Source organism: Galendromus occidentalis, unplaced genomic scaffold (genome assembly GCF_000255335.2).
Source record: "Galendromus occidentalis unplaced genomic scaffold, Mocc_1.1 scf7180000077446, whole genome shotgun sequence".
Lineage (NCBI taxonomy): Eukaryota > Metazoa > Arthropoda > Arachnida > Mesostigmata > Phytoseiidae > Galendromus > Galendromus occidentalis.
Window position 1 is genome coordinate 1 of NW_003805434.1, and position 25,953 is coordinate 25,953.

The 25,953-nt window shown below is 52.1% G+C and overlaps 3 protein-coding genes across 3 annotated transcripts in view; 1 reads left to right on the forward strand and 2 right to left on the reverse strand.

The window, feature by feature from the left end:
• Nucleotides 1-1,400: 1,400 nt before the first annotated feature.
• LOC100903223 (uridine 5'-monophosphate synthase-like) lies at nucleotides 1,401-3,611 on the reverse strand. The gene is given in 7 exon segments (XM_018639602.2): nucleotides 1,401-1,998; nucleotides 2,133-2,326; nucleotides 2,329-2,433; nucleotides 2,678-2,801; nucleotides 2,912-3,000; nucleotides 3,093-3,270; nucleotides 3,351-3,611. Coding segments are annotated over 7 exon segments (1,422 nt in total). The 5' UTR covers nucleotides 3,522-3,611; the 3' UTR covers nucleotides 1,401-1,437.
• Nucleotides 3,612-6,737: 3,126 nt separating this feature from the next.
• On the reverse strand, nucleotides 6,738-10,673 carry LOC100903367 (uncharacterized). The gene is made up of 10 exons (XM_018639566.1): nucleotides 10,530-10,673; nucleotides 10,087-10,203; nucleotides 9,729-9,953; nucleotides 9,255-9,442; nucleotides 8,967-9,113; nucleotides 8,718-8,859; nucleotides 8,407-8,601; nucleotides 8,178-8,315; nucleotides 7,740-7,985; nucleotides 6,738-7,559 (listed from the first exon to the last, which is right to left on the reverse strand). Exons 1-10 carry the CDS (start codon nucleotides 10,671-10,673, stop codon nucleotides 7,149-7,151), a joined length of 1,953 nt encoding a protein of 650 aa, XP_018495082.1. The 3' UTR covers nucleotides 6,738-7,148.
• A 14,504-nt stretch (nucleotides 10,674-25,177) lies between these two features.
• The window catches only part of LOC100903510 (atrial natriuretic peptide-converting enzyme), an 8,842-nt gene continuing 8,066 nt past the window's right edge, over nucleotides 25,178-25,953 (forward strand). Inside the window, exon 1 of the mRNA XM_029111504.1 lies at nucleotides 25,178-25,357. Coding sequence (XP_028967337.1) covers nucleotides 25,232-25,357 — 126 coding nt within the window. The 5' untranslated portion in view covers nucleotides 25,178-25,231. The remainder of the gene's footprint in view (nucleotides 25,358-25,953) is intronic.

Genomic DNA, 25,953 nt, shown 5'->3' on the forward strand with positions numbered 1-25,953 from the left:
AAAAATCATAAGGGAAATTAGTAATGGATGATAGGCTAAAAGAAAATATATAGTCGGTAATGTGTAGGTAGACGGTGGAAAAGAAATGTTCTAGTTGAGGACAACTAGGAGGTAGCGATGGCAGAGCGATCGGGCGATGCACACTGAGACTGGCGGAAAGAAGACACCCCCAACGGAAAAGAATTTGGAACGCTCGAATCGAGCAGAGCAGCAGTCAGTTCGACGTGTGGTGTACAACGAACAGGTCGTCATGAGCGTGAGCGTGTGTGCGGACTGCTTGGACAATAGGCATGTGACCGGTTCGCCGGCGTGCATGGCAAGGCGGCGGACGTGCAGAGGCTGTAATGCGGTCGGACATTTCGAGAGGAATTGTCCCGCACGCATCTGTTTCAGATGCGGCGGAGCGGGACATGTGCAGGCGGCATGCCCGACTCCGAGGGACATGCCCCCGGAATCGGAGGACGGACCGGTCGTCAACGAGGATCAGCCGGCAGAGGACGGTAGTGCGGGGCCGGTCGTCAGCGAAGATCAACCAGCGGAGCCGGCCGTCAGCGAAGACCAACCAGCGGAGGGCGGTCGTGCGGAAGCCAGCGAGGTTCGGACGGCAGAAGATGTGCAGGCGGTGCGACTGGCGGAACGCGTACTGGAGGAGTCAAGTGAGGACGAGGACGACGATGATCAGTTCTTCTGGGGGAGTCGCCCCTTCGACGAGCCGGAGGAGGAACGGCCGGCAGCGCAGCCGGTAGTAGAGGTCCGGCCACGTGAGGGCGAGACGCCGGCGATGACGGCACGGAGGGTCTGGAGTCAGAGAGTGACGTCCTCGGAGAGAGCGTTCCTCCCTCGAACTTCGGTACGGTCAACAGAGTTGTAGATACTCCTGAGGCCACTCGCGTGAAGTTGTAGTCGGAGCACCTACCTCTGGAGTCTGCCAGTTGTAAAGTTCGGAATTCGAACTCATTTTTACCGAGTTCTCCCGTGGTGATACGTATATTTTCTCTCGAACCAGAATCGGGAGGCAAGAGCTAGGTACCTATCTTCGTATGGAAAGTTATTGTAAGATTCAGAGGATATGACGAGTCATTTCTCTCCGCGGGATTCTGCCTGAACTCGTAGGTCAGGGTGTACTGGGGGAGAAAGTTTTTTCGTGGAGTTGAGCCGCTGTCTTTACTCGTGCATCTTCGCCGGAGCGTCCTCGGCTCTCTCGCACGGGCGAGAGGGGGACCCGGGGGCTTAGAGGACCTGTTACCATACATCAGCATCACGGATGGGGAGTCTGGCAGATGTATAAGATGTAAGGAGCTGCGCAAGCGATAAATTCCCCGCAGCCCCCAAGGATACGCCGCGCCATTGGTGATCTGGAGCGCCAACATACGAATAATCCGGATATTTCCGGAGCAGACTTTTTCTCATCTCGACAGAATACATGATAAACTTTATTCACTTCCCGGTCGCTTTCTCATAAGCTTCCCATGCTCTCACTGAGTAAATTCTCGCGCGATCACCCGGGTTTTCGTTCCTCGTCACCCCTCGCCCCACGATGACAATATCCGCTCCTCGACCGCTTATAGCTACTTCAGGAGAGACATATTGTTGTCCCTTCCCGTCGCCGCTCAGTTCGAAGTTGACACCCGGTGTGAACTGGATGAATTCGGGGGACTTGACGACGCGGCTCTGAGACACCGTGCCGATCACGAAATCCGCATTCGATTCAACCATGGAAGCGCATGCCTTCTTGTACGAGTCATCGGTTAGAGCTCCAGCGCTGCTCATCTCGGCAACGATAATACAGGCATTTTTCTCCGATGCAACCGACTTGAGACCCTGGATAACTCCAGCGCCGGGAACACCGTGGACAGTCACAATGTCAGCCCATTCGGAAATTTTGAAGACTCCCCCGCCGTATTGAGCTCGGACAGTTTCCCCGATATCGCCGAATTTGCGGTCCTCAAATAGTAAGAAGCTGTGTTCCTCTGATAATCTCTTCAGCTCTGGAATGACCTACGCAAGAACGGCAGGGTATTATACATATGGTAATCGATTTCGCGGAAGAATCGCAAGGGAGGATGAAGTGTTGCCTTACTCGGCCAAGTTTCTAGAATACTTTCGGATGCAATTCCCATGCCGGAACGAACCTTCTCGTAAACGAAATCACTGAGTTGGTCGACATGTGTTTTCACTGCGCAAACATAAGGCGCGACCTTCGAAGTTAGCTCGAGCAGTTCGGCTGTTGTTTCCACGTCGATGGCCACGCACAAGTTGGTCTTTTTCTTGTTGACGATATTCAGAAGTTTCGCACTCACAGGGTGTTTCGCGGTCCGAGCCCTCCTTCGAAGGAAGCGCGTTCTCCGACACCCACAGCAGCTGGCGTGAGCATCGGTTTCACCGTGCGTATGAACTCCCGGCTTCGTTGGGCCACATCGGCTTGGATGAGGTCTGGAAATACGAATTATAATCAGCAGGGTCGCGCCAGAGGACATAATGCATTCCGCTGCCCCCATCTTCCCTCTCGGAGTCGAGAATCTCCTCGAATCACTGTCAGTTTGACTCAGCGAAGGATTGCCGCGGGAGAGAGGAAGGAGGACAGCTGGATCTTGGTGAGCTTCTCCGGATGTCCAAGCCGAGATCATCAAATTGAATGACTATTCTTTCGAAATTACTGGAGTTGCCTCTCACTCACTTTCTACTTCCAAACGATCGATGATTTCTGAGAGTTTAAGAACGGGATGGAGATTTATACCGCGCTCCTCCAAGTACCCGCTCCCGCCTTGCTCTCTGTCGATGAGGACAATCGCGTCTGTCACCTGTGGATCCGAGAAGGACGCCTTAGACGATGAATTAATGCGATGACCTTGATGAGGCGGTATTTCCGGAGCGACCTATGAGTGCATGTTCGGAAGCAGGCAAGACTCACAGTGAGACCAGCGCTTTCAAGAACCTTGACTGTCTCCAGTATCGAAGAACCACTTGTCACTATATCCTCAATCACGAGAACTTTGTCACCTGAAGAGGGAATCGGCGTAGTCCAGAGGGGATCGACGGTAGAGGAGGATACAGAGCACCGAAGTTAGTGAGGATCGGTACACGAAACGAACCTGCGCGGTATTTTCCCTCTATTATCTGTTTTGTACCGTAAGCTTTCGCTTCTTTACGGCGCATCAGCATCGGTTGATGCGTTTTAGTGGATATGCACGTGGCGATCGGGAGCGCCGTGTACGGTACGCCGCAGAGGTGATCGAAGCGCAGATTCGCGGCCTTCAGGGTCTGCTCGACCTAGAAAAGGAGTCTGAATTGGATGACTCGTTCGAATGGACTCAGAATAAACATAGCCACCGGAGCGGCGCTTGACTTACGGCTTCGGCGATAGCTGTGAGAAATTTTGGATGAGAAACGCAGACTCGTATGTCCATGTATATAGGTGAAACGACTCCACTTTTGAGGGTAAAACTCCCAAACTTGACAGCCTCATATTTGAGTATATCGCGGATCAGTTGAGCCTTCAGATCGGAGCCGGATCCAGCCATGGCTTATCTCGGGAGCAACTCAAACCACGCGGAACGAACGCTGCCGGGCCGGTGCACTTCGTTCGAAGAGCGCAACAAACAAAAGCAGTTCTGTCTGCAGTTCATAACCTGCTTCAGCGGAGAGAGGCTGAGAGAGGAGACACTAGGGGCGCTCGATTCGGAATACTCCTCGATAGATCGCGCTTGCGAGTGATGAAATGATTGACAGTGAGGAGGCAATGTGTTCCTCATCATATTTCTTCGCTGAATTACATCCTTGTGCGGCAAGGGGGGACATCTTGATGGGACCGAGTAATAAACGCCACCACCTCAGGACGATGACTTCTATGAGTCCGAATCTTGACACAAACTTCATGAGCTAGAGAATGACGTATCCCACTAGATATACGGATTCTTGTACGAAATAATCCATTGAGAGCTTTTCTTAAAAAACGATCCTACGGTCACTCGACTGATCCGTCTTCTGGGTAAGACCGCCCCAGAACTCCTCTATAACGAATCGTCGGAAGATTGCGATGGACCCCATCGAATTCCAATTCATGTTTTTCGATGAACATCAATGTAAGGGGAATGACGTGCTCGAGAACCACAATATTTCCGATTCCATAGGGAAGCAGATGGAAACGCCCGGAGTCGCCTGTGAAATTTCGTCTCAGGCAAGGTCCGGAGAGACTCGATTTCCGGTTCCGAAAACACACTTACAACGTACCGCGACATGCTCCCATCTTGCTCCTACCAGGTCTTCATTCCTGCGACCTCCCTCGATCGGATTCGTTTTCGTCTTGCAGTTTTCTTGACACGTGACGTAAAACGTCATTGGTAGAGGACTGAGTTGTGGGTCTCACGGACGGTCGACCGCGGCCTCCGCAACGATTTCGAGCCCTGAATGATTATCGGAAAAATAATCGAATCCTTAAAACGTATCGATAACATGAGGAGCGACTGTTCGCACATGTCATCACAAGAAACTCTCAAAGAATTATTCAGCCATCGGTTTCACCATCAGAGTGGCTGTTGAAATGAATGACAGTGACGAAGGGGATTCTCAGTCCCAATCGCAATCCGACCCCTCATAACTCAATACTCCACCCTCATGAGTCAAAGAGACTTCCGACCCATTTCGCATCAGAACCCAAGCATTCACCCGGCCCGTCCATCTCGTTCGTCCCGTCTACTCATTCCCTTCGACAACATCCCTCCAGGCCCGAGAGTCTGTTCATCTTTTCTCCTGAATCCTTCCTTGGCTCTTGGCTCCTCCCGTTATTCGATAGCCAAATGGAGACCCGCGACGGACAAATGAATTGCGGACAAATGAAATCTCACTATTACCGGAATATCTGAGCATGTGTCCTATTCTACAGCCCTCTGGCTCCGAATTTCTCTCAAAACTAGTGCCGGCTCTCGGCTCGAGCGCAACCTCTGGGATGGCTCCTACGAATTCCTTCCCGACAGATCAGATTCACGGGAGCCGATTCTGATCCTATCCGAGGGAAGCCGCAGAACTCTCTCACCAGCGCTCAGAAAATCCTATCGAACTACTGTGGGAATGCGTTGCATTCCACTCCATCGCAGAAGGGAGGCGGAGGGCGCCGAAGGCCAAAGGCAACAACTTTGAATGAAGCCGCTGTCTATGCTCGTGCAGGATGCAAGGTTTTGGAGCAGTGCGGGACAAAGCTCAGAAACCATAATTTTGGTCGCCATTCAAACATTCGGACGACCCCGGAGTCCGGCCCCCGGAAACTCCCAGAGGCTATCATCATCTTCTCAGAATCACTTGAGCCGGGCTCGAGAACCAGAGCGCCGCCGACGCCCCCGCGGATAACGAAGACAGACGGTTCTCCGCTTGCTCGGAAAGTCAAATAGGGATCTTCGCTTCATACCATGGGAATTTCTGTGGATTTCTATTTGTTGGGAATAGAGATTTCAATTGGCACTAGCATTTCTTTTCATGTTTCTAATACCGAACTCGAGAAATCGCCCGGAAGCATTCCAGACGAGCGAGAGTTTATATGTAAGATAGTTGATCGAAACTGACGCCGCTAGCATGAATTCCCGAAGCCGAAGCTTTTCATGATCCAGAATTCGTAGAGCTCAGCTTCGACTTCTCTCCGCTCATCCACCGCCACTCTATTCGACCTCTTCGAGAGAGGCCTTTCGAGTACGATGCGGAATTCAACAACTTCAGAGTTGATGCATTTGGCCCTCGAAAGCTTAGAAAATAGTTCCCGAAGCCTCACGCGGCTTCTTTATTGACACTCTATATTTCAAACTTCGCTCCTTCACTGAGATCTGGGACTTTCCACGTTCCTCTCAACCTCGTTTCCGCTCCAGACACCTCATGGAATCCACGGGGAACCGTCAACATAAACAGCGAAGGCGAAGCCGCATTCCGGTCGGCGAACTTTAGCTTCGTATGAGAAAAAAAGTTTGCGCTGCCTTCGAATATCGGCTTCATTTTCCCTTCCATGTTCGCCCGCGAGAACGAGGGCTGAACGCGCGGAGCTTCAGGGAATTTGAATCCATGCAATCAAAGAACAATATTTGTCTAGTCCCGTCAGCTGAATGAAACCCTGGTAGATGGTACTAGACCGAATGAAAAATCTCCGATCCCAGGATGGATCCGAAACCCGGAAACTTCCATTCATCTCAGAGCCGACCCTATTGCGAGGGGGGGGGAAGAATTCCTCTTAGAGATCGTAGACCAGACTTCGAATCGATACCATGGTTTCCGTCGAGCTCATCTAGCGTGCCGATCTCGGACTCGGGAATCTTGTTCGCTCATTTTTTCTGCAGGAGCTCTAGAAGACAATTCCATCGACGTCTTCCAGAATCGAAGCTTCACAGCTTTGCCTTCTGGAAAGCGTACAACGAGACAATTGTTCATTCCGCAGATATCCCTGCTCCCGGTGCCACCCTGGACCGGCAGGTCAAAGAAAATCGACCACCTGAGAAATGGAATATCGAGCCAGACTTCGATGGGAATCGTTTCCTTCCAGCTCATTACGTGTCCAACGCTACAGATGACGCTGCAGGGAGTGTCGAAAATCGAGCAGGCGGATTCCGTTTCGCTCCAAAAGGGCCGAGAAGAGTAATGGTCGCCTCTAGTGTTGGGAAACTCTTGCAGTTTATTCTTGAATTTCCGTATGAAATCGTATTCTAAAAGTGGGTTTGTGAAATATTCACTCGTATTCTCTCATATACAAGGGTAAATATTGCACTCGTCCATTGTCTCTTTATCAGCAATCTTAAAACCTATGAAAAATTTGTATCATGTACGGGGGAATTCTGGCACCCTTCTCTGCCACCTCTCTCGTGGCTCTTGAGATTCCCCGGTCTTGAATTGCACATGGCAGGTCATTCACACGCGATCATTCTTATTGAACACGAGTATTTTCCCTGTAATTTCTTCTACCTATGAAGAGACAAGATCTGTTTCGCGGCTAAGTTTCGCTCGTCAGGTAATTTGTTCAGCGGGTTCCGAGGTAGCTTCGAATATTCTTCCGCCGAGCGATCATTTTCACACTATCCGCTGTAGCTCCCAATAGATGCTTCTGGATGGATGGCGTTCCACGTAATGTTCGCTTTTAGTCTTCATTTCGAGCCTCGGGTAGGCATAAGTCCCGGGCTTCACGCCGTCTCGCCCGCCTGCTTTCTCGACGGTGACGAGAATGCTTGGAAATCGATTGTGGTTGTCCGAGGAACACCTTTTGGCTTCGCGAAGATCGGGCGCCCGATCTGGGGGCTAGCAGCCGGGTTGACTCTGACGCCAATCTTCGGACTACACAGTAGCCTCGGATTATTTGACCGGGACAAATTAGGCGAAAGTCCGGGGATCCGATCGAAACCTGTCTCGAGACGGGGTATCTGAGGTAGTTGAGGAATTTGACTCGTTTGATCCAGTTGGTGAGCTACGGTACGGCTCAGGCGAGGGGTGCGTGGACTCATTTGAGGGTTCCGCGAGCGTAAATCTTTCAGGGGAGAACAATGCAACATGTTCGGGGCCAGACGGGGACTTTGGTGCGGGACTCCTCTCGGAGGCTGTGGGGGAAATTGAGGTGAGTGCTCGTAGAAGAGACATCGAATGCTCCCGTCATGCCTATCTAATTCTGTACTATGCAAACTTTCTTTCTCTTCCCCTTCCTCGTCCTGCCTAAGCATTGTGCTTTCGCTCGATCAGCATGATCAACCTATATTATACCTACTTAGACGATAACCTACTTGGTGGAGCGGTAATCTGGTGTCGTTTGCTTGAACAAAGTGTCCTGTCGGAACTTGTTGTCTCGAAATGTTTTGAGCGGGAGGGCCCTGCAAATCATGATGTCTCAGGAAGTGGCGCTGCCTCATCTGAGGACTGCTGAGTAAAATATTGCGGTTCATGTTGAGCTCTGATCCCATGTTTTCCAGCGTACGCATCAGCAAGAACTGCTTGAACTGCAGAAGTTCTCGGTGCAGCAGGAAGTTCTCCTGAAAGAGGAAATCTCGATGGTGAGGTCGTCGACGGTCCATCCGGAGCGGGGGAGAAGTCAGCCCACAGGAAACCGAGGCGATTCGTGGAGATTGTTGCTTCTCCTCGATCGGGATATCGAGTTTTTGAATCTTGGTTCTCGGTTCATATTTTACTTCCCCAGAATGAGGGTCATCGCCTCAAAGGATTACCTGCTGTCTCATCTGACGCTCTACAGTTTTTTGGGGCCGACTCCAATCATCGCCCATCCCCGGAGTCTTGAGAGGAGAGGGATTTCTGAGGCAGCCCGTGAGTCCAGTTTTCCCGGGAAGTCCAGACGTATACGGGAACTTCAAGTGAGAAACATAAGTTCAGTTCGGGGTATGAATTTTAAGATTCATTTACGTCCAAAGAAATCAGCTCTCTCGCTCAAAGTAGTACCTGTACTTGACTGCTACGTCGGCCCGGAATGAGCTGCCGGAGGTCATTCGTCTTGCCGAAGATATCCCGGCCGTCATTAGCACAGACTGCGGACGAGTGGCTAATCTTGCGGTTCTCGTGGCTGGACCTCTTACGGACTGAGGGCATATCACTGTTGCCGCTCTCCGTCTGGTAATCGTCAGAGAACGCTTCGTCCTGGTCGAGGAAGGGAGTTCGGAACAGAATTGAGAAGGATTCCATGGAGCGGATTAGTTGGATTATCTCGTTCGAGGGGGAAAACTCGGGACCTTACGTCGACGCATCCAACCCACCTCGGACGAAGTGAAGTCTGGTGTGTCTCCTCCATACTGGTTCATGAAGTAACTTTTTCTGTAAGTCCGGGCACTCTCTGGCCGCCTCTGGAAACATCTGTTGAGATTCCCTGCCGTAGATATATGTGTGCCGGACGGATATCTGGAAACGCGAATGGAACACGAAACTCGTAGCGCTATCTTCATGAAACGCGTGACTCCACGGATCGTCGGCCAACCTTCCGCCACGATTCAGTGCGCGGGACCCACCGGTATAGGACGCGTCCACCCGAAGCTTTCTGAGCGCTCGGAATCCGTTCCTCGAGCGGAAAAACGTTCTGGTACAGTTGGCTCGCGTTTATCGCCGACGCTTTCTTCGTCAGAGACGTCGTCGACGATGCAGAATCCGCGTAGTACCTGGATCGAGTCGGACCCATGAATTCGACTCCATGGAGAGATTCGTAGCAGATAGACTTGTCATCCATCGGCACAGGCAGATTCTTCGTCTTGAAGGCGAAGAATCCGACTCCACGTATGGAAGCTCAAAAATCGACTCACCAATCGTGGCTGGCGTTGTCTCGCGGAGTTTGCCCTTCCTGAGAATGGGTCAGGCGCCCGGATCTGTCGCTCGAAGTGGCTGTCCAGGCGCCCGAATCTCCTGAGGTCGACGATGAGCAGCAGGGACTCTGAGGCGATGAGACGAACCACGGATTGGTTTTGATACGACTCCGTTCTCTCGGTGTCTCCTGAGAACGAAAATCCGACATGAGAGGGAGGAACGCCATCTCTCGAAACCTGAGCCGTGATGTTTTTCCTCTTCGAGCGGAAGATGGAAAACGGGGTCGGACAAGGCGAGATTTGACATTTTCAACTCAAATTCCAGTTATACTTCACAAAAAGAGGGCAGATCTCCGCAAGGTACTCAGGCGCGTCCGCAGGAAGGGCTCGCACTCCCCTGGTAGGATCCATTCAAACATAGACATGGTCCTCGCGAATCCGATCCAGCGATAGCCCGCCCTTGCAGCAACTTACCGCATTGTGTTGTGCTTGGCTGGCTGCATCGCCGACTGCTGACTGAGCAGTCTGTCCGATACAGCGGATGTGTTGTAAAGGTATGCGATTGGCGATCGATGGAGGTGCTGGTGGCGGAGGTGTGTCCGGAATCTCGGAGTAGACTTCACCTTCGCCTAACTGGCTGTCTACGAACGCGCTCCGGTCGGAAGCAGGTTCGAGACCAATGTTGCAGTGATAGTTACCCTGAAAGGGAACGAGACAGGAGGTTTAATCACTTTCTTCCCCGGATGAGGGAGTCTGGACTAATGACCGGGACGACGATTTCGGTTTGTTGAGTCGCCGCTTCAGAAATCATTCCTCAACCCCAGTGGCTCACCTTGAAACCATTCTCGACCAGCGTGACCGTCTGCTCTCGAGCCGAGTATAGAGGACCAAGCAAGGATTCTACAGCGGACGTGGTCTGCTCTCTGACCGAATTCTGCAGCTCGTTCTCCTGTAAATATTTTCGAGGATTAGGGACAGCGAGTCGAAACCTCTTAATGTCACAGGGAAATGTCCCGCCGGAGGTTTTGCGTCAGAAATCGTATCTAATCGATCCCTGTAGACAAGGGGTTGAAGGCCGAATACCTCCGTCCGATCATGACATTGTGACCTCTGACAAGGCCCAAGAGTCGACGGAAAAATTGATCAGCTCCCCGGTCGATTTACCCCCATGGGGGTCGAGCGTAAGCATCGCTCCTCCCATTCCAATGGAAGATGCCGCCAGGAGCGTTGTGAAGGTCCAGTTACGTTGTTGCAAAACGGTCGAAATCGAATTACCTGTAATTTGACGATTGAGCCCGCATCGTCGTAACCCCGTTGTAACTTTCTGTTCTTCTTGCTTTGTTTTCCTTTTTCTTTGTCCTCTTTGTCTTTCTTGCGCCCCCCTCGTATGTGCTGCTCCATCCATCGGATGAGCTTCATTTTCCACCGTGGGAGTTGTCGTCAGCAGTCCGCGGGTTTTCTGAAAAGAAGTTCGTCGTGAGCGTACTCTCGACTCAGCAGTTCGGCGTTGCAGCACTCCTGACTCAGGCTCAGGTGCCCTCCTCTTCAGTCTCATAAGCCGAGGGCTCCTGTTTACAAGGTGAAATTGAGAACGGAGGGGGAATCTAATTTCAACGCCATCCCTATCCCGGGGCCCAGGCAATCCTAGCGCCCCCGTTGTGAAATTTGCTGGGTGGAAGTTTTCATCGAAAGAGATCATGCATGAATTATTTCCGATCACGGAAGAGGAGTTCGAGGAGAAGGAACGCTCTTGGAGTGCGTGATCGATGTCGAAACACCGAGCGAAGGCCTGGTCATTGTGTCAGCAGGAATGTCATCGATGTCCGGCGAGAAAGAATGTCATAAGCACAGCAACTTTTCCGCTCGTACACCTCTCGTGATATTTTACAAAGCTTTGAAACATGTTTTCACGAACCAGCCATTGTTGCATTTCTGGATGATGTCACCGCAAAGGGACAGGATACTCATGACGTCACACAAGACAGCGAGCGCAAGAGGCATCCGAGAGTGTAGTCTGTATAGGTATCTGTGTAGTCTCCATGGCCCGGGATCAGCCGCTCTAAATATTCTCATGCGCGGGTGTAGATCAGACGGGTAAACATTTCAGAGATAGCCGCTCTTCTCAAGGCGAGCGTGACATTTCTCATCGACAGCGCTGGCTGCTTCCGAGTTGGCCGAGTCTTCAGTGAACGGGAGAGTGAGATTTTGTTGCTCGACACTTGGTCGAACGGGACCGCAAATCATGGAACCTATACGAATACTCGCTCGAGTGTGTTCCCCACGGCGGAGCCAATAGAAAAAGGCTGCTTCGCTAAGCTAGTTCTTGAAGTGGCTTCTCGTTTCACGGTAGCGTCGCCCAAGGTCGTCGCGGAAGACAGACAGTTTGAAAGCTCCTTCATCTCCGGCAAAAAAACATCGCGGTAGTTCTCGTTATCAGCAAGATTTCTAGATTGCCCTTGTGACGGGCGTGATTCTTTATTGCGCAGCGGATCTTCACCAACCGCATCCAGCCACTCGAATAGACGCCCTTAATACATGATTTCCAGAGCTGTTTCGATCCCTGTCCGTCAGATCAGCCATCACTCGGCATAAATCCACCACGAGGGCTACAGTCCTGGATCCCATAGGAGATAGGGATTCAAGCTCGCACACTCTGATTCTGCACGAGATTATGAATCATGAATGAAGTTGACACTCTCGCGACCGCTTTCCGAAGCCCTATCGGTACGATGAAGGATCGCGCGTAAGCGACTCTTTTGCTCGCCAAGCATCACAACACTCCACAGTTTCGTGTCCCTCCGCTTCCAGTCGATCCAAACACAAACTCCCGTGAGTTTCTCTACTCGAATTCAAGATGACACGCACAGCCTGATTCCAGAAGAAAAGCACCGACTTCTGGTTTTCCCGTCCTTTCTTCCCGAGTGAGAAGGTGCTTCGTGGTGTAAACTTGTCGGCAGACGGATCGGTATCCGCGCGAAGGAAAAACGTTCGAACATTCACTTCCTGGAGACTGACACCTTTCGATATGAGAGTATTGCGCGAAATCAGCGGTGTTGAGGATCTTCCGGAACACGTTGGTATCCGCTGTCATTGCAGCCGTCGGTCGGATCCGGAACTTGTGAATCGTACACACCGCTCCGTCTTGAGAGAAAACAGTCCGGCGGCTTTCGAGGCCTGCAGGTCCCGAATTTATTTGGTTGAAAACTTTTATCGAATCCCAGTGCTCGGTAACTGAATGAACGACGGCCGGATCGTCCAGACCGCCTTCACAATAATTCGTATCATTCGAGCATGGGGATGTCTTGTTCGCTAGCGGTAGGGACCGCTTCCCAACGGCACTTCCCAAATCGAAACTAAACTGAGAGAATGAACTGTTTATTAGTAAACTCAAAGCCACAGGGAGGAACATTCTTCGATTGGAGCTCCGATGATAACCGAGATTTCGGTGGACACAGGCCAGCTGGCTGACTGACTGACTGACTGACTGAGCTAGGGAACGACTGTGTCTTCCATCCGCGGCAGAAACGCTCAACTGAGCCGATGCACAGCTAAGCAGCGGAAAGGGTGCGGAAAGGAGGTATGGAGGATGGAATGATTCTCCACAAGACAATGATTCTGGTCAGTGCTTGTAAGTAAGCTACTCGTGCTAGCGAATCCTCCCGGGTGGAGAACGTCGTCTCCGATCGGAGAAGTGATATCCTGAGATTCACCGATTTTTCGAGTTGACCGAAAGAATTGCCCTCGGTATTTCACTTCCGGGACATTGAGGGACCCCGCAGGCTCCTTTCTCAGACTGCCGCATCATTCGTGGGACGAGGCCGTCCGAGCTCCCGAGCAGAAGAATCGGAAGGCAAACGCCCGGACACAATCCGGGAGCCGAGGCGTTTGATACCGTTGACATTGTGGCGCTTCAGTTTGTTATGGACGTTGTGGTCACGCTACCTCTGTCGGAGCCGCCATGTTGTATTATGGAAACGCTCCGCTCATATCTATGGGGGCATTTTCAGTCGAACAGTTGAAGAACACCAGAACTAGAAGCGGGAGTCGAATCTCTCGACGAGCTATATCCATACTCTAGGTACAATGCCGGCCAATGCACATCTCGTTGGATAAAGCGCTGGAGTCTCCGGATCCGTGTGGAGAAAAACATCCGCGCTCAATGTCTCAGTCTGTTTCCCAAAGATGAGCGAGAATCTCCCGCATTTTCTGAGCTCAGGGAGCGAATTCGCCGCTGGACATGGACAACCATAAGAAATTTCAAGAGCACCTGCCGGAACAGAGAGCACGCGAGCGAGACTCGAGCGTTCTTCTCGCGACGGCGAACCATACAGCTCAACGCCGAAAATCCTTACGATTTCCCGGAGCCCAGCCGCTGACGGTCGCCTACTGCGGGCAGGCTACTCACGAGCGCGTCTCACCACTCAATTTGCGATGCGGACGCCAATCCATCGATTTCATCGGTATAGAACACGACGGAATGACTTTCCGACGGACGACAGCGTTGATTCTACGACGTTAGTACGGCTACGAGGGTAATTCCACTCACCAGGATTAGAAGTTTGCAACAAAGCTCACAATCGATAAACCATGGTTAGGACATCGGCGGAACGGATACCGGAACGTGATGTTACGAAACCAAGTCCAACGCCGAGAGTTATCCGAGAGCTGCTGGGGTCGTTGGCTTGGCCGCTTGGTGACGAGTCGCAGGGAGAAAGCTCACCAAACTCCAAGACTCATAGGCGCATGCGCCGAACTCCCCACCACTTCGAGCACGATGCTCCCCGCCAAGAATCTCCGAAAATCGGCAAGCGACTCGATGCCAGCCTATGGTCGTTTCGAAAATCCGGAACTCCCCGATAGAATCATTGTTGAGTTTCCCCATGGATTGGCATCCGAGCGCCAAAAACGCTCCGACGCGGTGCGCTCGGAGAGAACTCAGGCACATGTACAGGCATACTCGACAGACTTCGGAGAGAAAACTTCCACTGGATGCGATGGAAAGCCTATGATGAAAAACGGATTACATGTGAATGGTCTGATCATCGCCATGCCGTCGAAGGCAACCATCGCAATCATTGCGGTGAGGTGACGAATGGGCGAGCTCCCGAATCTAGCTGCGAAGATGGCGCCTTCAAGATTCCTCTCTGGGGAAAAGTCACCTTTTCGAAGTCGCGCGGTCTCTCTTTTCATTGTTCCGCTCTGGTGGTATCCCTTGAGCTCCTGTCAAGTATGAGCGATTCGTGGATCGATAGCCCATCGGAAGATTTTGATTACAGTGACCTTCTGAAGTTACGGCCAATCATCAAATAATCGATGTCTCGGACCACCTCTGTCTGGAATCACTATATTTCGATGAATGATGTCGATGCTGCTATAATTTCGTGAATTTCCGAGTCGGCGAGTATAGTCAAGTGCGGTCCGACGCACAACCCCGAGCACGAAGCGGCCTTTCGAAATCGCGCGCGCTCAGGAGTCACGAGCTTCGGCAATCGCGCTTCACTTTCTCGAGGGAGAGAGTCTCCAGGGGATTCTGCTGGCAGCGAGGGCTCCGCATTCCACCAGCGAGGTGGGTGAGGGGCACACCTCGGAATCGCGGTCTCTGACTCTGATTCTTTTACATATCTTATGGGAAGTCTAAGTGTATCTCTCTCGGGAATCGGGAACGACTCCCTATAGTATGACGGTCGTTCAGCTCTCTCAGTAGACTCATGTCCGCCTGACGTGATGAGCTGCACAACATGGTAGGGTTGAAAACTCGTGATGATCCGTGTAGGCTCCTTCGAAGGAGGCCGCGAGGCCCTCCCTGGAAAACTTCTCGACGACCCTCCGATATGCATCTCCTCTCGACGAGGGGCCCGACACATCTCGGGGCCCATCAGGGGTAGGAGCTCCCTTCTATGAAGTATAGCTCGGATTAATGGTCGCTATGGCTCCTCGATATATTCCGTTATGTTCTCCTCCTCCCCGTGATTTCGACCCGACGGGGTCGGGATCCTATCCTTTGGAGAACTGAGGGGAAGACAGGGAGAAATTATACATAGTGTACAACTCCATCCGCTCTTCGTTTTCCGGGGAATGTCATCAATACCTATGGAAGTTTTATGTTTCCTCGGGGATTCTCGAGCGGAGAAGTTCATCGAAATCCGACCTTCAAAGTGGGATTAATTCGATTGCAGCATACCCATGTAGGCGTTCCCCACGCCCGCACTGTTGCGGATACGATAAATAAGAAATGGCCGATATTCAAGAAATCCAAGGATGGCGCAACTATTCAAGCACACCATGCGCCCTGGACGAGAACGCACACTCCGTAGACAAGCAGGATTGGATCACAAGAGCATGAGTGGACTCGGGGGACGAAAGGAGTAGACGCGGTCACGGGTCAGGCATTGTACAGATTCGAACTTCGATGAGAATATTTGATGGAAAATCGACTTTCCTATCCATTCACATGGCCTCAAGGCCACGAGCGAAGCAGAGCTGATTCCATTGCAGGTGTGCCGTCCACCCTCCCGCTAAACGGAATCGTGAAAATTACTCGGCGCTTTCAGCGCTTCCAATGCGACAGGCGCATTCAATAAGGACACGTGACGCAGATCTCAGCGAGCGAATAGTGGACTGCGCAATTGAATTTCCGGTCACCCCCAATTTCTCACCTTTGCATGAATCTCATAATTGATCGGTGAGTGAATCCGTGATGCAGTCTTGTGGCCTCGCCTCATCCGGGCCTCCGTCTGATTGTCGGTCTGCTCCGCATCGGAGCGAATTCAGTTCTTCGCTGGAACGGGTAGCATATTCGTCGAAGGAGGACGCTTCCTTTTCGTTCAGAACGCCCGCATCGTCCTCGATACTACCTTGAGAGCAGCTTCGACTGCGGGTATCGTACAAGATGTTACGAGCCCCCACCGCAACCGTCGATCACGGAGAGAGTCGCGGATTCTTCTCCGCGAGTCTCATCGATGAATGCGGAACGTCCCGACGAGCCCATGATGAGGAGCGCTCACGAGGCGATTCCCCCATCAGGAATTGCCGAGGGCATCTTACAATATCCAGCATAAGCAATGTGACAACACTGTCACACTGCAAGGACTGAGTTTTCGCTTTACGGCCAGAAGATGACAACTCGAATCCCTCCTCTTGGCATCGGGGTATCGGGTTGGATATCTCCGAGAGACCTCCCCAGCACCCAGGCACCGTGGGTAGGCGTGCAAGGAGAACGTACATGGATCTCATAGGTCCGTCTAGAAAAAGTTTTCGGGAATATATACTCCCCGGAAAACTTAGCGTGGTCTCTTTCACACCCTGGGAGACGGGCGGTTTACGTCAATCGTCTCCGCTCGGGGAGGGTCTCCTACGGAAGGTCCCCAAATACAGACACGGCAATACCCATACCCCAACTTTTTCAGCCACGCTTCCGGGATTCTAGAGGCTCCAGGCTTGAAGAAAACGACGTTCTAGACGAGCGCTCTCCAGAAAAAAAAACACCGGCCTGGGCCTCCGAATGCACGATGTCTCCGCGTCGGGTTCGTGGCCCATTTCTCTTCGCCAAGTGGCTCGGAGAATTCGCCTTCAGGAGTATGCGGTTTGTATGGGAGTGAATTTCTCGCATAGAGTCAGAGGGACGCTTTCCTTCCCGGGAAATGCTCGGCATCCCCGAAAGCGAACAAACTTCTTAGAGAGAGAGACAGGAATCGAACGAGTTTTTTCCGTTCCTCAGAAGCAAAATAGAGTTCCGACTTGGCTCGCCAGGAAAACCTCTCTCGATTGACGATGCAACTTCGGTTGGACCCGTCCGCGAGTAACTCGATTTGTGGACTCCTTTGTCGAGGACTCACGACTCTTCATCATCGATCTCGCAGTTTCCTCACCGATGGCCGAGAGGGGAGAGAGGGGGGGGGGAATCCCAAAGAAGGAGTCTCATTCGAGTCGCTTTCCACATTTCATACCACCTATGCAAGCTGCGGCAGCAGGGAACGTCAGATGTGGCTCCACGCATATCACACCCAAAACGGCGTCCAGTGGGCGTCGATCGCTTGTCGATAAGTTCGGGACAAGTAAATAAATACCATTTGGTATTTAGATAAAGACATGGGAGACGGCATTATTCGGGTTCCCTCGTGGCTCGGTACTCAGCGCCGAGGCGGGGGGCTGCCTGCCGATGCCGACTAGATCGGGTAGTCTGGACCCTGTCGTTCGATTGATCTTTATATTCCGAAGTATTCGACGACCGATCCAGCCCCACATTCCAAGCTGTAGGAAACAGGGATACGCGAAACATTCGTTGAGCCTCTGTGGGCCATGGCGGGCTGCATCCCTTATCCTGGGTGGGTTTTCCGCGCGCCGCGAGAAACCCTCGAGACCGGCAGATATTCGGGGGCTGAAGAAGTCAATCGGAGAATGGGTGGAGACAACATCCGAGTCTCCACGAGGGAAGCTGCAACTTTTAGAGAACCAGGTATTCTCTCCGATGCATTCTTCTGGACCGAGAATCCTGAAACGAATAAACATTCACTGAATAATTTCATATATCATCGTGTATGAGTCTGACTGAGATCCGAGGGGGAAACCAATTATCCGAATGCGTGCCTCGAAGCAATGATGAAGCAAGTGCGAGGGTGGCACAGTTTCCTGGTATAATTCGACTTTCGACTTGATTTCCTGACTCCTTTGACTCTTTGCCGACGGTCGAAGCAAAACTATTTATTTAATACCCCGCTCTTGAAGAAGGTTCGATTCGCTGCGCTAAATCGTAGGAAAACTTTCGGCGCGCTACGGCTGCTCAGAAAAAGTACGGTGTCGAGACGCCGAGATGTCTGTGTTCACAATGTTGAAAAGTTCAAACAAAGAGCTTAAATTGACTTCGAGAGAAGCTCGTTCGTCGACCGGTGAGTCTCTCTGTCTGTCGTTCGTTTCGCTGGCGGCGGGTTGTTGGCTGTGGGGCTAGCTGATATAGAACCTACCTATGTGGGAATCGATTAAGAGAGTCCGCAACCAGTAGAGGGAGCCACAAGCAGTGTGGTCCAAGAGCCAAGAGCACTTTCAAGGGAGTCGCCTCGCTCGCGCCCCCACGGACCCTCTCCGAGCCCTAGTGTTCCCGAATCGAAACCACCCAGACCAGCTCAGCGGATCGCTGAGACCGAACGCCGACAACCCTTTCGTCAATTTGAAGACGACGAATCGCAGGGTTAATGCAGTGTATCTCCACTCGGACCAATCAACGATACCAATAGTGAAGGAAACTTCCACCTCAAAGTGAGTTCTCGGGAAGCTTCCGCGCTTAGTCCGATTCCTGCCAAGTCTGGGAAGACTGTACGTGTTCTCAGCTGGGCTGATCGAATCTTCACAAGGGTTCGATGTCGGAACGTAGAACTCCTCGAGAAACTTGGTTCGAAATGTAGACGTCTCCTTCCCCTTCATACACCGCAATTCCTGGCGGGCGTTGGCAAATCCTAATATCTCCCAGAGCAGGTGGTGCCACCCCAAGGAGTCCTGAAGACTAGGTTTTCTCGTATTTCGAAGGAGCAGTTGGCTACTGCCCCCGATGATCCCTGATCGACAGGTTAACTTCGCGACCGACGCGTTGTGGTTGAGACTCGATTCAGGCTCCCTACAATTCCCAATCCCTATAGACTTCCTCGAGTGGGGTCGATATGAATTGAGGGAACAAGTCGCCTGTCATCACCAGTAGGTGGGTCGTGAATTTATCCTCGTTGTGTCGAAGACTCTCGATCGAAATCCAGAGTGACCTTCCACGCACGTGTGTCTCTCTTGAGCAACAAACTGAACTCTGGCTAGCGAAAGTATGCAATTTGCGACTCGGCGAGAGGAATGATCAATCAAGTCTTGCTCCGACTTGGTTGCGCGCCAACAGGCTCGAAATAGAGAACCCTTTGGCAAAGGCTGACAAAAGTTGCCAGCGGCAGGTCGACAACAGAAGTTCTCAAAACGTCATTCGACGCAGTCAGCTTACGCAGAGGCCAAACAGAACGACTTCTCCATTTTGCGTCTTGTCTCGACTCGAGTTCACAAGGAACGGCCATGGCCATCGTCCCCACGTGGATGCGCGCGGAATAATTCAATGATGGCGTTTTACCGCAACCGATATCAGTTGATCAGAATGAAACATCAAAGCGGATGGTGAGAGCGCAGAGAGCAATCCATAGAAAATCAGCCCGACGCAAGATTCCGTGAATTTATGTGGAGCTGATCTCGACTTTGGACCCGGAGGCTACGGAGCCTACCGACCGCGAATCGCGACATATCATATCCGCGGCACTGCTTTGCGACGTTCGGAATGCTTCCTCGCAGGAAAGTCAACCTGTTGCCGGCGAGTCTCCGCATCGAAAATCGCTGCTCCACAAGGTCTGGATGAGAGTGAGCTCGATTTTCGACTCAAAGTCAGGAGTTCTTGATCTCGCATCCTTTCGGGGGAGACTCAATGAAAATCGGAACTCATCGAAACGAGTTGGATTGGGCGGCTCGACCCGCGCGCTCCAAGGGAGAAAGATTCCGGACCCCGGCATCAAGCCTAATGGAGGTGATTTCACCGGACTTCTTCGTCGGGTCATGACTGAAATCCTCCGTATCAGGCATCAACGACGAGGTTTGCTCGAGTACGCAGATCCTGGGACTGAGCGGTTTGATGGGTCGTTTGCACCCCCGGCGTTATTTGCGCTCGACGCGCCGATCTTTCGAGCTCACCTGCTAATCTGCGGGGGAGTCAACGCTCCTCCGAGAATGAGCTCAGCTTACCTAGCTTTTCACTGGCAGCATCTGATGAGCTGACCCACCGCGAATACGACAACCATGGTTCTGGAGCTGTACTTCCGAAGGACTACCTCCAATGCTGCTGGTGCCCGGGCCCGATGAAATTTCCATTTGATTCTCAAGCTTGATTGCGTCGGCGAGTTCCGCGCCCATTAGCGCTGAAAGAATGGAGGGAAAGCCAATGGCAGCGGTTCCTATTGCCAAACCGCATCGAGCAAAGGCTGCCCACAGTCTCCGATTGTTCCAAATAGAAAGGTTGAAGTCGAAGCTCGAGCGCATCTTCAGAGATCGAGAAACTTTGTAGCATGCGATTCTGCCTCGATTCGGTCCTACTTTTGACGGGAACGGAGCTCCGCGCGGAGAACTCGACATCACTTGGGTAATGAACTAAAATTCGTCTCTTTTTCGGTTCCTTGTCTCATGGAGCCCGAGAGAGCTAGGTGGAGGCTTTTTCCAATCGTTTCGGCCTTATTGCGTCGCGGCGGAATGTCGGACTGGCCCATCAGAATCTCCCACGGACCTTTTCGGAGTTCCTGTGGGCAGCTTGACGCAGCCAAGACAGCCGTCCGACCGCTCCACCCTCTACGGAATGAGTTCCTCTCTCGTGGTCATAATTTCTGGCCTACGCGTTCCCGCTTTAAGCCCGGGCTGCGTTTTACTCATGTACCCTGACAAATTCTCAACCGCAGCCGCCCATTCCCGGAGGGAAAGTTTCGGTCTCGCGAGGGCGCTATTCCTCACTGCCGAGAGCCGGGACTGAGGGAGCCAGGGAAATCTCGAGCGTATTCCGTATGGCTCCTCCGACGCCTAAATCTCTAATTCGGAGGGTTCTAGGCACTTCCTCTTGATAACGTTCTGCCGAATTTTTGAAAAATTCCTCAGCGGGAAACGGCAGGCCGCGCCGAAGTCGCCGAAAGACGAATCGGGAAAGCGGTACGGAGAGAGCTCCGAAAATCCCAGCACTCTGTGGATACACATATGACCGCGCTTCGCTCATTAGAATTTCAAATTTTTCGACAAATCAAAGCTTCGTCAAATCAAGAATGAGCCCTGCTTCTCCCCTACGCGGAGATACATCGAGAACTTTTTAGAGCCCGAACTTTGTATCACGACATCGGGCTGAGACTCCTCACACCGCTCGTCGGTGCTCCGGATATGTAAATCTCGACCGGCTTTTGACTCGGGCCGAAAATTTCGCGAGCGCGGCTGCTCCGTCAGACTCAAGTACTCAGCAAATAGGGGGGTATACGATCACAATCAAGAACGAGGTACGCTCAACAGACGGAACGTAACTGAGCACGGATTTTGACTGATCTCACCCAGAGTCGTTCGTCGGCGCTCCTCGATGCCGAGGTGAATCCATGCTAGAATCGATCATCCCCCCCTCCTCATTCTGGCGAGAGCATTGGCCGACTTCTTTTGCGCGGTCCGCGGCCTGAACCCCGGAAACTTCGGGACCGGAACCCACAGGACCTTCCCGAACAATCTTGGGCTCCGACGTGCGAATTCTCCCTAAATATATGACGCGGCATTTTTTCGCCTGAAATCGGTAAACATTCTAAATGAGCTTCTACGATGTTGCGCCCGGGACGTGCAGAGAGTCTGAGTGGAAAATTTGAATACGGATGCATCGCAAACAAGTGTCTCAACGACCAGGCGTTAGCTCGGAGTGCAGTCTCGTGGAATTGAGCTGAACGCAAAATGCACCGGGTGGGACTCAATTTCCTACAAACACGAACGTCGACAGAATTCTCTCTCCACATAGATTTCTCCCTCTCGCCATGATCGATTTCTCGGAGCTTCCAGCCGATCCGCTTCTTCGGAGAAGAGCCTCGCTTATAGACTCACTCAGTCAGTTCCCTTTCAGCAACCTGGACTCGGTCAGAGCCCTCGGATCGGCGCGGAATCGTTGAACAGGTCTTCGGAAGGCAGTCTCGAAGTCGACAGAGAGCTACAGAGAGTTGACAAGAACTGCGTCTGCACTGAGCTCGCACACGTATGAAGTCGTAATTCGTGATGATGGCCGAAGCTTTCGTGTGGCGTGCCGATTCCGAATCGTCCGAGAGCCGTTCGCGTGTTCGTTCGCGTGTCCCAGGTGCAATCGTCAGAAATTCTCAAGACGGCCGATGCTTCCCCACGGGAGACCCCCTTCTCCGCAGGGAGGTCGTTCTCGCCCGAAGACCCTCTCACCGGCTCAATACCGAGAACGGGTAGAGATAGCTTTCTTTGGAAGAGGGATCTCCACTGCGATACAGCTTCGAGCGTGAGAATCAATTCTAGATTCGCACACTAGAGGACCCGGTGGTTCCCTTGTGCTTCCGCCCATGGACGAGCACGGAATTCCGAAACGGAGGAAGACGTTTGACTAGGCGGAGAACAGATCGCTCCGCGATAAGCTCGAGAGATCACTGCGACTGATCGCGCTTATCAGTTGGCAGCATCGAGATCGATATTAGATAGCACGTCATGTCGCTGACGAATCTTAGATGGCTCTCTCTCAGGGCCTTCAGGGAATACATGGCGACCGATGCTGAGCAGAACCCCTTCAGACCTCTTCTTTTGTCGACAGACAATGAATGAGTCGAGTTCAGAACATCGTAATCCAGAAAAAGGGAGGATCCACCTCTCCCAGCTTGCGGCGCTTCTTGCCAGCGTAAATACGGAAGTCGTGCTGGAGGAATTGTTTTGTCGTTGCTCGGGAATTCTTCGAGAGTATATTGCAATGACTTGTTCGCTCTCCTCAGGAACAGAAAGTTTCCCCTGAAAGAATGATGTCTCAATGTCACGGGGACTCAGCCGAAAGAAGAAGGCATGAGCACGAACTGGTCGTCCTGATAACAAGCGAGGACCACATTGCGTTCGGGGGGGTTAAGGAAGCAGCAAATCGATGATAGAGTGATCAGCATTGTTGGTGTTCGTGGCAATAGCCGTCGCGATGGTCGTTGTTCTCGCTGTCGTTTCCACAACAGAAGAGAGTGCACCGGGAAAGCGAGCGGAAGAAGAACGGGAGCTTCTCTCTTCTCTATAAAAACACCTTGGGCAAAAACGAGCGACGAATGGAAGCGAATGCCAAGAAGGAAGATAGAAACAAAATAAACATAGCATTCGGGCGAGCGAAACAGCCAAACATAAGCACCAGCATCTCTTATTCTCAACTTGTTTCCGAGCCTCATTTGCGTGTAAATGAGATGACCGTGTGAATTTTCACGCCTCGAACCGGTGATTCAAGGTGTGCCGAAGACGTTCAGTCCGAGAGAGAACACCATGGAGCGCAAGAGTCTTGCTCGATGAGGAATCCGACTAGCGAAGATCTCATCCTTGAATAGCTCCCACCGCGAGTGGCGGCCCTTGAGGCATTAGGAAACTTTCGGAAGCAGCGATCCTAGAGAAGCTCCGTGGTTTGACGTAGTTCCCCCCTTGATTCGAATTCTAGCTTGAATCAGGGAACGTTCTGTTGGTTGTCATTCGAGCACGAATAGCTCGGGTTTCGAAAGCCCCCGCAATCAGGCACCTTTGAATTTTATTCAAATGATGACTGCGAGAGCCAATGGATAAGGATTGCGAAGCAGCGCATGCCTCGAGCAGGCAAATCCCTGCCCGGAGAAATCCCTGTTCGAGTTTCCCTTCAACGGGCATAAAACTCCGCCGAGTGAGGAAACTGGGGCAACGATTGATCGACAATATCACACAAGCCTGTTGGAAGCTTCGCTCTAGTCGAATTCTCCCTGGACGTCCCTCAAGATAAGACTTTGCGCGTTCTTCTCCTCTCGCCGGGAACGTGGAATTCCGTCACAGGGACGGTGAGAACTCATGAAACTCTCGCCACAGCGTGGGCTTCCAACACCATCGAATGGTGGAAGCTTCCTCGACGCTGTCTGTGCCGCGCCGAAAGGGTACAGCCGCGCTGATTGTGTACCATCATGCTTTTGTGCTGAGGGTCCGATTCGTTTTCCACCGGAAATCGACTCGTTGGTCGACCCAGACTCGGTAGAGGAACTCAACAGGTCTCTCTACTCCGGTCGCGGTAGATCTCGCGGCCATTGTGCAACGCTGAACCGGGAATCAATAATCTCACGTGATTCGATTGAATTTCTTCCTTGAGGCGGTAATGACCCGGCAGGCTGTCAATGCATTTCCCGAGGGTCGTCCATCACTCTCCAACTCCTTCGTGACGAATCGTGTGTCCAGATGTGATTCTCGATCTTTGCGTATTTCGGAAATGATCGATGACACAAGAGCAGTCCGCAGAGAATCGGATGGAATTCAATCTTGAATCGGTGGGCTCGAACGCTCCGGGTGGTCTCTGGCGACGTTGAGCGATTCGTTCGAGTAAATTGAAAGAGGCGACCGATTCCTTTCCCGCGATTCGAGGCGAAAAATCACGGGAAATCGATAAGAGAACACAGAGCTACTCCTCACCTTCCACATCGTGTGTACTCCCGGCTCAAGAGCAGTACCTGCTTCCGTACCCATGGGCTGATTGTTCTTCATCAGTCTAAACTTTTGGTGGATTCTGTACTTTGATCCATCGACCGATCGGAGATGCATTATTGAGCACTGCGATCGTCGAAATCTGATTTTCCTTTCTGGAACCTGCGATGCTCCCACGGTATTCGTTATCGATTCACCACGCAGCCGTGGTCTTGCGATTAATTCACTCCGCCATGCTACTCCGAGCTGTTGCGCTATGAGGGCCTGCCTCCGACGATGGCCGGTTAGCTCCGCCGTCAAGATTTGCACGATCTCGGCGAATCCCGAATGAGCCTCGATTGATTACCAACTTGAGAGACAACAAGATATGGTCCGTCGATTATTCTTCCCTGATGCAATCGGAGAGCGAAATTATTCCGCTGTTTCGTTGCTCACCGTTGCGAGTTGGTTTGCCGTCGTCCCAGATATCGGCCAGACATGCTCCCAGCTAGGTTAGGCTCGGCAAGCATCTCAAATGAGAATATTCGTATCCTCATCAGCGACGCGAGCAGGCCACGTCGCAAGCGGAATTCCTCCAAGCTCAACACTCCTGAGGGAAATCCTTCGCAGAATCGAAATCCTCTCGGGGCAAGCAGGCAGAGAGGGAGTTCGGGAATGCCATGAGGGAAAGTTGACTGGAGCTCTCCCTTGCTTACAGGAATTCTTCGAACGATCAGAACCGAAATACCCGATGAAAGATATTTGGTGATCTAACGACACGCTCCGATCGTCTCGATGCGATGGACGGGCTCGGGCCCGGCCCGGACTCCAAGTACGCGAGAACCAAGCCCCAGGTCAGCATGAATGTCAACCAGCGTGGAGTAGTCGAAATGTTCCAGGAGGATACGGATCTCACGGACACTTGCGTGAGTATGGTTTTCACAATTCAGTACGCTCCCTTGAGTTGAGGGAGCCAGAGCTCGAGTATCATACCATGCCAGAGAGCAGCTAGACATGGGACATGAAACTTGTCGCCGAGCTCGTGCCAGGCGAAAGAGTCGACGGAGTGAACAGGAAAGAGATGGAGTTGACGTGCTCCGAGAGACCGGAGCCTTCACGCAACTGTATGGGATCAGGTCGACCGCCCACATCAGCTCCGACTCTCAACAAGATACACTTGAACGGATAGCTCATAATTAGTTTAACTTCAGCCTGCACTTAATTGGAGGGAGCACGAACATTCGAGTTCTTCACGGGCCGAGCTCTGGAACGCGAACTGCTCCGCTGAATCAGACCATCCGCAGGTTCGGTCTCTGCCGCTTGTTGCACACCGAATCCAGCTTGAGTCCGAATCCGTAATTCTGTGAGCATCTCCGCTAGCGCTGAGGATCCCTTCCGCAGTTTCTCGTCCGTCCCCGGGGATTGATCCTTTTTCTTCATTAAATCGCTCAGTCTGACGTGATAGAGCTTATGATGAGGTGACAAGAGAGCTCGGGCTTCGAGCTGTCGCAGGGTGGGGGGG